At 43.3% G+C, this 13,370-nt stretch overlaps 1 protein-coding gene across 1 annotated transcript; it reads right to left on the bottom strand.

Annotated features, from left to right (window-relative positions):
* Positions 1-42: 42 nt before the first annotated feature.
* On the bottom strand, positions 43-10,441 carry LOC103366842 (integral membrane protein 2A). The gene is made up of 6 exons (XM_008294685.1): positions 10,048-10,441; positions 9,529-9,666; positions 4,990-5,169; positions 4,796-4,906; positions 2,484-2,628; positions 43-1,457 (listed from the first exon to the last, which is right to left on the bottom strand). Exons 1-6 carry the CDS (start codon positions 10,117-10,119, stop codon positions 1,363-1,365), a joined length of 741 nt encoding a protein of 246 aa, XP_008292907.1. The 5' UTR covers positions 10,120-10,441; the 3' UTR covers positions 43-1,362.
* Between the last annotated feature and the right edge of the window lie 2,929 nt (positions 10,442-13,370).

Below are 13,370 nucleotides of genomic sequence, written 5' to 3'. Positions count from 1 at the left end.
AGGATGATAAAAGACTGAAATAACAACAAAACTGCCAAAATGTTCAGTAGGTAAAGAAATGCAACTTTATTCAACAACAAAGTGAAGTTCAGTTCAGTAGTTGCACACAACAGGTTTGTTTTTTTTTTCCTAATCTTCTAGTATTCGGTTAAAAAGCTAAGACAGAAACCCATCTTCACAAGCAGACTTCCTGTTGATTGTCTTTCTGTGCAGGCATCATGTAGGAAACCACTGAAAATGACTTAGAAGTTATTTGGCAAAAAAAAACGATATCGTTTTTTTTTTTCTTCATATTTTCTTACGGGATTTCAAAAATCAAGGACAACTTTGAAGCAAATCAACAACGGCTCGCGTGGTGTTCATGTGACAATTTTGAACACAGTGTTCTTCAGACACCTAGAGTAACATTTAGAATATTGATCACGGCTGTCTCAGTAAAAGTGAACTCATGTCATGAGAACACAAACTCAAACTAGACAATCAAGTGTTTTCAAGTCAAATTCGGTGAAATTTCCCTTTAGCTTATTCACTCCTGTGGCTCATTCTGCAAGTCACAAATGAGGTTTAGACACAAAAGACAAAAATTGCTCATATGCTGGAATGTTTACCATCAGGTACGAGACCGTCGGTTACACGAAATCATCACACATCGGGACAGCGGAGGCCTCTGGGAGCAGCAGGGCACGCTGGGAAGTATCTACAAAAAGTGGTGACTGGGAGCTCTGGGGTTTGTGCATCTCCGTTATCAGCCGTAAAAGTCAATGGCAAGCATGTGTACAGTACCAGGCGGTTCCATGCTGACTTGTGCTATGATCACGCAAGAACGTATCTTGTCGAAGCTGCTCTATAAACCCTGCAAAGAGCGGTGACGGGAGGCCGACACAAGACGAGTCTGATATGAAGGACTTCTCGGGTTCACTAGAATATTCAGTAGAATGACTAACAATTCTCGTCTGGAGGTGGCTGGATGTTGTAGTACAGTAAACATCAATAAGATCAGTCTGCAGGAAGCTACGGCAACGAAACAATAACCAACATAAATGAAACTTAGTATATGTGAAGTTAGCAGGCTGACTCATCAGTACAAGACTAGCTAGTGAATACTTGAGCAAGAGAGCTATGGCCTATACAGGTTCAGGGATGTACAGCAGAGGAAAGGGGCTGGGAGGGGGGTAGGGGGGGGCTAGGCTTTAACACTGTAACTTAAATTCACTTAACACTAAAGCAGGGAGGCAAAAACTGCAGTTTTATACAAAAGTAACTTTCTGCTGAAAGTTGTTCCCTCCGTCACCCACCACCACCACCACCGACTCTGTCACTCGCTCTCTCTCTCTCTCTCTCTCTCTGACCTATGCTTTCCCATCAAGCCTTGCAGATCTTGGTCTCCGTCACAAACTTGTTCTCAAAGTGATGGATGGTGAAGCATTCCTCTGCAGAGCGCTTCTGGATGCCTCCACCTGATAAGCACAAAGATACGCAAACATTACTCCTAAATGTCCGGCTGACTGCATGTTGGATGCGTTTTTCTTTTTCACGTCAGACTGAAGTTTTAAAGTGCTACGATTTTATTCTTATTTGGTTGTTAGCTGCAGTGCAATTTACACTTATAACAGTTTGGGCATTACTTGATAATGTCTGAACCGAAAACGAGTGATGCACCAGTGCACTGAAGTTACAGAACTACCAGCTGCTCTGTCAGTTTCCACAGTCTGGTCATTTATTTCCATAACTGGACGACACATGGAGGAAAGACAGCTAGCGTTATCTAGCAGCTGTCATTTGTGTCTACAATGTGGGATGAACACACAACAGAGCAGGTGTTGAAATAACATCAGCAAAAAAATAACGTCTGGCTGCACTCAGCGCTAACGGCAAGCTAATCTAACTAGCGTTTACTTTATGAGTCAGACTTAAACATAATGCATGCAGCAGAGTTCCGTTTGTTTGCTTGAAAAAAATACGGGGTGCAATCAAGAAGTTCCACGTGCAACCAGTAACTGTAATGAGTCAGGACTTACTACGAAATGGTTCAATGAACGAAAGTGCTCTGAACTGTGGCCTACTGACACTAAGTTTGTTGACCCCACGAACACACTCCTCACTCACCAGATTCAGCTTCCTGTGACTTGTTTGCATTCCCTAATATGACATTCAAGTTGAAGGGTTTAAGAGATTTAGCACAAAATTGCGAATGGTATTTGATGTGTGAACAGAACAGGACATCCACAGAGTGTTTCAACCATGGCAGGAGCACTGGGAGCACTGGGAGCACTGGGAGCAGTGTACCGCTGCACATGGAGATGACTTCAAAGAAAAATCCAAATACGTTTCTTTGCTTTTAATGAATGTAGTCGAACTTCTTGATTGCACCTTGTACTATTCTCCATTGAAGAGTGGCATCAACTAGACATGCACTAAAGGTATAAAAAAACAACTAACAAACGTGAAACATGCCAGCTTTCATATGTCCAGAACATCTTTACCTGGCAGGGTGGAGCGACGCTGCATTCTGTACGTTTCCTTCCCATCACACAGCCGGCGGATGTAGAAGCCCAGAGGTTTGATATCATCAATGCGCTCCGTCACCACCAGGTCCTCGTGCACCAAATAGCTGCGATAGGAGTCCGACTGAAACAAAGGGAAGACTGATAAGATCGCCACGGTTTGTCTTGAAACCGCTGTCAGTGTTTCTCAAGAGAAAAGCAGATCAGTGAACAAGGCAAACAAAGTGTGGGAAGAACTTCTGTTTTTAATGAATCATTCTTAAACTTCTGCATTGTGCTTCACGGTTTGATGCACGATCATGACATCTGGTAATTGCACCACCGCCCACCAATAATAGCAAACGCTGCGCCATGCTGTGTCACTATGGATAACTGAAATTATCATTCTGGACTAAAACTCTCAGCCTCCGTGCCGCCTTGGGATTGGCTGACCACATTCCACTCTCACCAACTCTCAGAACACAAATCTTATACGAGAACATGAATGTTTACATGAAAAAAATCCAATATTTTTTTTTACAATTAAAAGTACAAATTGTTTTTGCTGGTAAAAGATACTTCTGGAAGGACTTTTTTTATTAGCCCAAACTGTTGCATATAAGTGACACCAAGCAACAGCTGTTTAGAACCGAATCTGTCAACCGGACCACCACATTAGTGTTAGTGGGTATTTAGCAACAACATAAAGGATCCCTTCACTTTTAATGTAGTACCATCAGCAGGTCAAAATTTGGTTTATGTCCTGTTAGCATCTTAGCACTATCACTGTATGCTTGTTTTCAGCATGCTGACGTTAGCATGTACTGTAAATTCCCAGACTATAAGCTGCTACTTTTTTCACAAGCGGTTTAAACAACAATGCGGCTAATTTAAGGATTTTTATGATTTTTATGATTTGCCTCGAGACGAAAGTGACAGTGAGAGCGACAACGAAAGAGAGACTGAGGAAATAATTCTGAGGCTGTTCAATTCCGACACTGAAGAAGACGACTTCAGTGGTTTTAGTGCGCAGGAGGAAGATGAAGATAGCGATCAATGACTTCTCCTGGTAGGATACTGTATATTTTATTTTTCTAGCCAGCCGTGGTACAGGCACAGTTTGGAAAAAAGCATTTATGGTACGTAGTTGTGTATGTTACCGGTATGTATGTAATTAAAAGTTGAAAAAATCTTTCAGTGTAAATATCTCATGCTACAACGTGGACACCTGCGGTTTATAGACAAGTGCGGCCTGTATATGTACAAATTTGTTTTTACATTAGTGGGTGCGGCTTATATTCAGGTGCGCTCAATAGTCTGGAAATTATGGTAACTCACAAGCACCACAATGTGCAAGTAAAGCTTGCTACACACCGATTCTGAGCAGGTTGTGAGTGTGTAGTTTGCTCATGCTAGAAAAGGAAATAAGAATGCAGTATAAATGTTGACATTTTAAAAAAAAATTATATATATATATATATATATATATCGTATGTCGTGCACTTTTATGGTTGTATTTTATGGTGGCTTTGGGAAATGACACAACAAGTCATGAATAAATGTAGGTTAATGAGATGAAGTAAATTGTCCGTAGCTGGGAATTGAACCAGTGACTTCCTACTCAGGACATTTGCACACACACATCCTCTGCAACCTAAGTGTACCGGTGATGTATAAATTTTCAACAACCCAATCAACACATGAGAAAGAAAAGCTGGAACAAATGAACTTGTGGGTGTTGGTGAAACTCTTTATGAAGTTTACAAAACAGCAGCTTTCTTGCTGCTTGTTGCAGTTTGATTCATATCCAGAAACACACCTCACGCATCACTTCCTGTTAGTATAAAACGGTCAAGTATGTTGATATTTGTATATACTAACTGTGAACACAGTACACCAGCAAGTAGTGCATCGTTTGAAACTGGGACACAGCTCTGGCCTTGTTGACTTTATGATTTACGGAAAACTTTATGCAAAACTAAAGCCAGCAGTACATTTAATTTCTGAAACCTTCTTCATGCCACATACCTAAAAGAAAGGAAAGAAAACAAGTCTTTCCAGGTGATTTGTGCGAGAATTTTTTTACTTTACAAATTAAAGACACAACCGATTTGCACAGGATTAAAGCACAGACAATCTCTGGCATTATCATAAATCCCTGGATTGTCCCAGGTGATATTTTGTCCTGAATACAGAGCTTATGTGTGAGCGGGAGTGAGAGTGTCGTGTGTAGCTCTTCTACTGTTTTTCTCTCAGCTGCATCCTCAGATCCTGTTTACACGTCCGTGACACAAGAGCGGTCAGTAACTCACCATCAGCTGTGAGAAGAGGTCGATGAGGTCCTGAGGGGGAAGCACCACCGAGGTGTTCAGAGGAATCACGAAGCAGGTCCTCAGAGTCAGGTCCAGATACGCCGTCAGCTTCTGCTCACAAACACATGACGCCATCAGAAAACTATTTGAAGCACATCAACAGGAGCAAAGTGGGGGTATGAAGTGTCCCTCACCCTGTTGAAGTCGTGGAGGATGTAAGCGGGGTCTCCGGGTCGGAAGCGGGGAGGCGGGACGCTGATGACGGCCATGCTGTCGGAGATCTCCACCTCCTCCTCCACCCGGGGCAGGTAGTACGGCTGGCTCTCTCCTCCGGACGACATGTCGCTGAACTGCATCGCGCCGTGATACAGCCTCTGGAGAGGAATCAGTCAAAAAGAGGGCAAATAATCATCACTCTGATGCACACAAAAGACAAATACAGGCAGAAAAAAAAAAACATTCTAGACGTCTGCAACATTTGGTCAGACACAGAAACAAAACCAAGATATGCAACTGACTTACGTTGTTATTTCAACCAGAGGTGAAGTAATTATACGATTCTGCAACCACAAGTTCCTCAGTTTGCATTAACAAAGATTTGCAGTCAGATGTTTCTCTGCTGTGCCTATCTGATTGCTGTTTAAAGTTTAAACTGCACTAACGTAACGCTGCCAGGGGGAGCCAGAACACATGTTGGCTTTGATTTGTGTGAGATTTTCAGTCATGACATAGAAAGAAGTAGAAGAGCTAATTAGGATTAAAGCAATAACAAAGAGTCTAAAAGGGCAGAACTAATAGTCAACACTCCACTTGGGCTTTTTTGTGTTTTTAGTAATGTGTAAAACTTTTGGAGGTATGGAACGTACATATCGTTTTATTAAAAAAATAAATAAATCCTGTTGTAGCCTACATGTGAGGAAACTGTTGGTATTTAAGGGAGGGATTTCCTGCATAGAGGAATTTTTGGCAGCCCTCCAAAAAGGCATCATCCAGCAGATAAACGATGAAGAACGAGGGGAAAGAAAAATATAACCAGTTATTAGGGCTCCATTTACTCAAGTATGATCTATCTTTTGTTTTATCAAATGGCTAGAAATAAGAGTCACATCAATTCTGAGCAGGAAACGCTAAATAAAAATGAAAACCAAACAGAAATCTCCTCTGCAAAGCCGGATTCGAGGCTGAATTCGAGTTTGACCCGAGGTTATGCGTCGTGTTAACAGTTTACTGAGGCGTTCCCGGCTTGGCCTCATTGGCACAAGGCCCGAGAGGAACCTACAAAACACTGAATGCGGGACCCTCCCACTGACAGCCACAGCAGAATTCAAATAGGTGAAGTCTGCACTTTCTCTGAAGACGGAAGTGAGCGAGAGTCAGCACTCCTGTTTCCCACCGAGACAAAAAGTGTTCTATCAGCAGTCACGACCAGCCTTAATAATTCTTCCTAAACTCACATAACAACCCCTCCCTCCCTCCCCTTCTCTCCCACTGCACGCCTCCGGTCAAAGTGACAGAGGAATTAAAGGACAGCATTTTATTCAGCCATGAAAAAAAGAAATGTGGGAGGACTTGTGGAAGCTCTGCTATCTGAATTTTCTGTGGGAAAGAAATCCTCCTGATTGGAAATTATAGGTGCAAAGATTGCTATGATACGTGCTAATCGCTGCTCTGTACTTTGACATTTCTATTATAGTCACACAGCTTATATTTAACATTATGAGAAAGGTCGGGTGCATCAAACTGGTGTGAGGTGCAGACGAATAATAAATGAGACGGTGTCAGTGTGGATGCAGACGAAAAACACAGGAAGAGAGAGAAAAGGTCGGATCAGGTAACAAAGGTCACAGCTGGAATAAGACCCGGACAGTCAGAGCATCTTCACCACGTTGTTTTCTGACCTGCTGCAGCTCCTTAAATGTGACAAACTATGGCTCTGTGTCCCTTAATTATGAATCTTAAAAGTGCATAATCTGTCATCTCTGAAATCAAAAGTGAAAAGACTAGCGGGTTTGAAAGACGTCACGGTTCAACCATTTATCAAAACCAGAATCTGTAAAAACAGAATCGTTGAATTTTCACCTCTGAGACAGTCCTGCAACTACTCATGTGACAAGGTGTTTCATAAAAGAAAACATCCAAATCTAAGTCTAAAACTGTGAGATTTTATCTAAATCACTTTATTGTGCCCGTCTCATTTTTTAAAAAATCGGACCATTGGAGTGACTACATTCTGTAAAAAGACTACAGGTTCTGGGCACACGAGTGACTCTGCTGCATCCACATGACAGAGTGTTCAAGGACTTTCCAGCTGAACTGCAGCCGTTGTTTACGCAGAGCAGATAAGAAACAAGTACGGAAACAAATTAAAAAAATAAGTAGAAAAAAAAAAATAAGTAGAAGCGTTACTTCATCTCATACCATCAGGGGTCTGCCCATCTTTAATTTGCCTGAACCTTATTTTATTACAAACTATGTTTTTTTTTAAAATGATATCAGTGAAATTTTAGCTCGACTATGAAATACTTGAAAATTTGCCCATCTATCCAATTCAGGACAGTTTGTCGCACATTGAACTATGTTCGAGCAACAATATCTCAGGAACTATTGAAGATAAAGACCCAATTATTTCTCATCATGCCCGTACCACTGATTCAGAAACTGTAAAACTGGACACGTAGATCTAACAGCCTCTGATCATGGTTGAATTTTAATTTGTTTTCTATAAAAACATCAATATTTTGTGCTATGACATTTTTAGGTAACTAGGAGATGGTTTAGCAGAAATTGTTCTAAATACTTGACGATTAAAGATCGACTGACCTCGTAAAACATCTGTAGTGTATCAGGGCTCCACACTAACTTCTCCACTGGTTGCACTGGTGTGACCAACTTTCTGATTTGGTCTCACCTCCCACTTAGTCACAGGCAATCACTTGTTGAACCTATCGACAGATGTTCCCTAAACGGCCCACACTGCAGGCTGTGGTAGCTGCTGCTCGGAGGCCACGGTGTGCTCAGACAGGTGTGTGACCGACAAATACTTTAAAAAGAGTTCAACTGGGGCGTTCTCCTGTCAGATTTGTCTGAGATGAAACCAAGCAATGCAGGTGCGCTCCACATTTAATGAGAAGAGCACATTTTTAACCCTCCCATTATCTTTGAGGTCAATTTGACCCCATTCAATGTTTAACATCTCTACATAAGTGGTTGACAACATTGTTTTTGGCTTCCTATTTAATTCAATTCAATTCAATTTTATTTATATAGCACATGTTTACAATAACACGTCATTTCATAGCGCTTAACAAAGGTCACGTTTCCTAATTTAATGGGGACACATGTTGTAAGCATCAGTGTTGTTTGGGGTAAATTTGACCTCAGGCTGTTTTAGCTGCATAAAACATATACCCACATTGGTTTTGGTTGTTTTGGATGATATTGAGGCCACTAAAACATGCACGTTTCTAATCTTTAAAAAGCTTCAGGGCCCTCACCTAACATTACCAGACCTGTGGCAGTGCGAGAACCACTGATAGGTCACGCGACATGGGGGTGGAGCAAACATATAAAAGCTTGCACAGCAGTATTCGAAGCCATTTCTCTTGGTGCTCCCTCTCAACTAGCATGACTTCTAAGGAGAGGTTTTCTGTCAAAGAGGTGCTGTCACATTGCTTTGACCATGAAAGTGACATAGAGCAGAATGTGTCCGAGACAGAGGATGATGTTGAAGAGGACCCTGATTATGAGGCATCTTCCCCTCAGTGTTGACCCTCCTGTTGCTCTCAACCACTTGAGCAACAGGGTAGACTTAGTGTTGCGAATGTCATCAAAATGCTTCCAGGCCCCAGCAGGTACGCCGCCAGCCATGTCCAGGACATAGAACCGGCATTTTAGCGCTTCACAACACCATCAATCGAAAAAGATAGACCAACTAATTCCATGTTTTCTCCCATGTCCTATGCTTTGATGATGGAGAAACAAGGCAGGGCCGAAGACAGCACGAAAAAGTTAAGAACGGGACGTATGGGGCAAGTGGGTTCAGCGTTTGGTTTATTTGAAGGGCTGTTTAGGGAGTCAACAAACAAACCTGACACATAAACTTGGGGAACAATTTTAATTATGATCATTTTCTGGAGGTTTAAATTGCTGACCCCTAGGATAACAGATGTCAGTAGATTTGACGGTAATAGGAGGGTTAAGTGTAAATACCACAGTCCACCAAAGTTATGAAACTTGCTGCTGTCCACCGCTGCGGTGAACACAGCAGCTGCCTTCACTGGGTTAAAGTGACACCAAAACAGCTTCATCATCGAATGCGAGTAGCTGAAAGTCGCAGTCTGGAGCCCTGGTTATTATATTATTGTTATTGTTATATTACATTTGAATGACACCTGTGTTCATCAGGCTATCTCAGCTTTTGTAAAAGAAACAATCAAAGGCATTTAACTTTCAATTTTTCCTGATTTATGGCACGATAAGTGTGTCATCCTGCTCTGAAGACATTCTGTTCTCTCTACTTCTAGCCACAGTTGTGCTGTTTCCACAGAGATGCAGGATTTTATATTGTAGTATAAAAAAAAATAAATGAGTGATTTAAAATGTGACAGGAGGAAAAAATAAATAATAAAAAAAAGGTCCAGAAACAGCTTGGAGTTCAAAGGGTTAATAACATACAATTCCAATCTGACTCATTTTAATAATATGCAGCATCACAAACAAGCACACATACACACCTTTGGGGTGAAGTATCGATAGAGACAAGCTCCCCCCACGATGAGCCCGCTGAGGATGAAGGCGATGCCCAGCAGGGTGAGCAGACAGCGACCTGTGGAGCCCTCAGTGCCCGCTGGAGCAGAGGCCAGCTCCGGATCCTGGACACACATGCGCTCACATAAATACACACAATACTCCCAGCACTTGTAATAATAATAATAATAATAATAATAATAATAATAATAATAATACAGCTTTGATTCCGCCATCCTATAATCCCTCTCAGTCTTCGTCCTCTGCAGAACAGCTGTGCAGAGGATGGGCGGCCCCGCTGCATCAGGTGCAACATGACTCCATTCATTTTGCACAAAACAAATCACTGCAAACGTATAAAATCGAATTGCACCGACAAGCACACTGCGTAACGACAAAGCTACGACTCTGCACATGGATTAACTCCCGGCTGCCAGTTGAGCGGCCGGTGCAGGCCTGCAACCAGGCTCAAACCGGACACCGCGGCTCGGACGGCGAAGCCTCACCTTCACCGCAGCTGGCACCTCTTTGCCCAGCGCCTTCTGCGCCAGAGCCGAGTTAAAAGCGATCTTCACCATGCTGGAGAGGAAACAGGCAGCTCGGGGGGCTGTTTTTTTTCCTTGCGCAAACAGAAGACGGTGGGAGACGGTCGGTGCTGGACTGCAGGCTCCGTGTGGTCTCCGCAGCTCAGCGCTGTGACGCACTTTGCAACCTCGGCTTTACGCAGCGCTCCCGGTGGCTGGAGGGGATTAAGATGGCAAACAGAAGCTGGAGGATCGGCTCCAACCTCAAGCTACAGACCATACAGACAGATGATGCTCGGCTTAATTTAGATGGCTGTTATTGCTGGTTTGACATTGGCCGCTGAAACCAGTTATTGCCGCCTCGCTTTACACTGAATTCGTGTCGCTGTGGTGCCATCTAGTGGCTGCAGCCGGAAACAGAAATCCTCCCCATCCATCAGGAAAAATCCATTCATTAAATTGAACCTAACACCAGTAGACACAACTATTTACACTTTCAACTTAATTACATTACCAACATTCACTGCGGTACATGACATAAAAAAATGACTCAATCTTGCTCTGACTGCACTGTAATGTAATGAAAATAATATGTTGAGTGTATAATGTGGCTTATTCATCTCTAAATATTCCACTCCTGCATGCTGGCCACTACCTGCCAGTGTGTCTGCCCACTCACACTGACACATACACAGTACACAGCCTTCACTGCGCAGTGTGGAAACACAGAGCGGTGCCAAGGCTATACAGTCCGTCTGACACACATCCTCAGTCCTCTCTGGCCTGTGGTGGTCCTCTGCTTCCTCTGCTTTCGCTCTCCTCCGTTAGGGTATGAGTAAATAAACACTTAACTGCTGCACCGGCGCTCTAATTCCACGCAGCTCGGTGGCATCCCTCCAGCCCTCTGCACTGCAACTGTACCATATGCATCTCACTCGCCTCGCAAACACACACACACACACACAGAGAGAGAGAGAGAGAGAGAGCGAGGCTATGATATTTCCTCAGTTAAACAGACAGATTGGACCGGTAATCACCACTGAAAGGTACATAAACAGAGCAGCTGATTTCTGTACCTAACTCCCCCTCCGCGTGCCCCCTCAACACTGACTCTGCCTGAAAACCCTAAGTGGTCCTGAAGGCTTGTTTATGGGCTCGTCTTACGCTGTGTTTGATCTGAGAGCTTGCCCACACATGCATGCGTGGACACACGCACACACACGCTGCAAGAGAGGGGGAAAGCCAGCATTAGCAGTAATAGCTGAGATGATAAACAAAAGACTTAGATTTAATCCTGAGGGCTTCTCGGCATCTCACACAACAGAGGGAGAGCAGAAAAGAAGGAGAAAAAGAAAAGAAAAGAAACTGCACTCTCCTTCCAGAAGGAAACATGGGATGATTGGGGGGGGGAGTATGGAAGCAGGTGGGGGGTGAAATCCAGTGATTCAGGGAGAGAGTGAAGTGATGACTGGGAACAACACAGAGAGGGAGTTACTGGGAGAGGCAGAGCAATCTGCGGCGTCTGATGCTTGAGTGAGTTTTCCGAGGAGCTGATTAACGGCAGATTAAACCCGCCGTCCGTCCAGTTTACATCTCAAAACTTTCTAACACGCCTGCTAGGTAGGATTTCTGTACCGCTCAAATCGAAAAAAGAAGAAGAAAAAAAACACCCCACAAATGGGCAACCGTGTTTCACAGAGGCAGCGAGCGTCATGGCAGGCGAGCATGATGGAGTTTGAATGCCAATGTTTCCCTGTGGTCTGCAGCAAACGTCCAATAAAAGCAATAAAAATACCCGGGCTACACTCGTGCACATGTATACACAAATGCACGCCCTTCGCCTGCAATGTCAGCAAACTGAGAGTCTGCAGGGGCAAAGCTGGATTCATAAAGTGTGAGAAAAAGAAGCTCTCATGCATGACATCACCCGCTCGCAAGCCAACAAATATGAACACACATGCAGACACACACCTCATAGATTTGTCATCAATTTCAATACCAGACATGTGAAACCACAAGTGACAAATGACTTTGTCCTTTTCGCTGCTCTCAAACCATACATACAGCGCACACACAAACACACACACACACACACACAGGGCCACAGCTGCTATGGTAACAGCTGGCCACAGAGTTGCGTTGAACCAAAAAGTTAGACACTGCTCAGTGCTTCATAACGTCACTGACATGTCTTCATGTGGATCCGCCATAATCACCATGTGCCTCGAGTGGGAGAACATTTAGTGGTCAAACAGAGAGAGAGAGGGCAGATGGAGAAGCAGGGGAGCAGATCTCTTGGGTAAGACCTGTGGTGGAGAGCAATGATGCTGCTTCAAAGCCCCCTTTCAGGTTTCTCCCCCAAAATCAGCGTCCATCACACTCTCATGATCCCTGCCTCGCCACACACACTTTTGGCAGTCACATATGGCTTCGAGACAAGGGTGACAAATGAGTCTTTCCTGCGAGTATCAGCTTCTAAAGCTACCTTCGCTCTCTCAAAGCACTGCCTGTCTTGTGCTCTTCATCCTCTCAGCTTGGCTCACCTCAGGGAAATGTAATAATTTCATGCTGAAGGAGCTGCACTGTTGGGCAGGTTGAGGGGAGGAAAGGGGGGGTAATGTCAGAAACGTCAGAATGCAGATAAGAGTCAGGTTGCACCAGCTATTTATAAGTTTGTTGAAGTCCCTCCTAGGTCGTTGATTCATCTCCTAAAAACGCATCTCTAAGTATTAAAGTATTTAGACATTTGATGATATGCTCTTGGCATGGCTTTGTTTTAAAATTGGAGCTATGCTGTGTTATTTTTGTGAAAGGTAATTCTTAAAGTCCCTCTCTGATCATCGAGGAAAGCCCGAAAAACTTTTCTCTGCGAATCAGAACTACATATGAAGATGTTTTTCCTATGAAAATGATCCCATTTGCTCTCTCTAGATATTCAGATCTATGAAGTCCCTACTTTTGGCTCTATGCACTGCTCTGCACTCGAGCACTCCAGCTTGCCTACAATTCAAATTCTAGAACTAATCGGCAAGTTGTGATAATGGAGTAATTTAGCCACACAAATGGAAACCAATTCTGAAACATAATTCAGAAAGTCTAGAAGTTCACAGGATTGTTTCCTTGAGTCTGAAAGTCTCTGCAGTTTCAAAGTGGAAGTACTCATATTTCACTCGTGACATGTCTCCCAGCATTAAAAAAAACAACATAAGAGTTTTGAAGTTTGTGTGTGAAGTCATTCTTACGTTCTCAGCCACTAGCTTGTTAACTTAAACCATTAACTATTGCATGTCACAAAGAAGTCAATT

The sequence above is a fragment of the Stegastes partitus genome, unplaced genomic scaffold (assembly GCF_000690725.1).
Source record: "Stegastes partitus isolate 25-593 unplaced genomic scaffold, Stegastes_partitus-1.0.2 Scaffold987, whole genome shotgun sequence".
Lineage (NCBI taxonomy): Eukaryota > Metazoa > Chordata > Actinopteri > Pomacentridae > Stegastes > Stegastes partitus.
The sequence above is the reverse complement of the archived record's forward strand: the minus strand, read 5'-3'. Positions and strand labels throughout refer to the sequence as shown.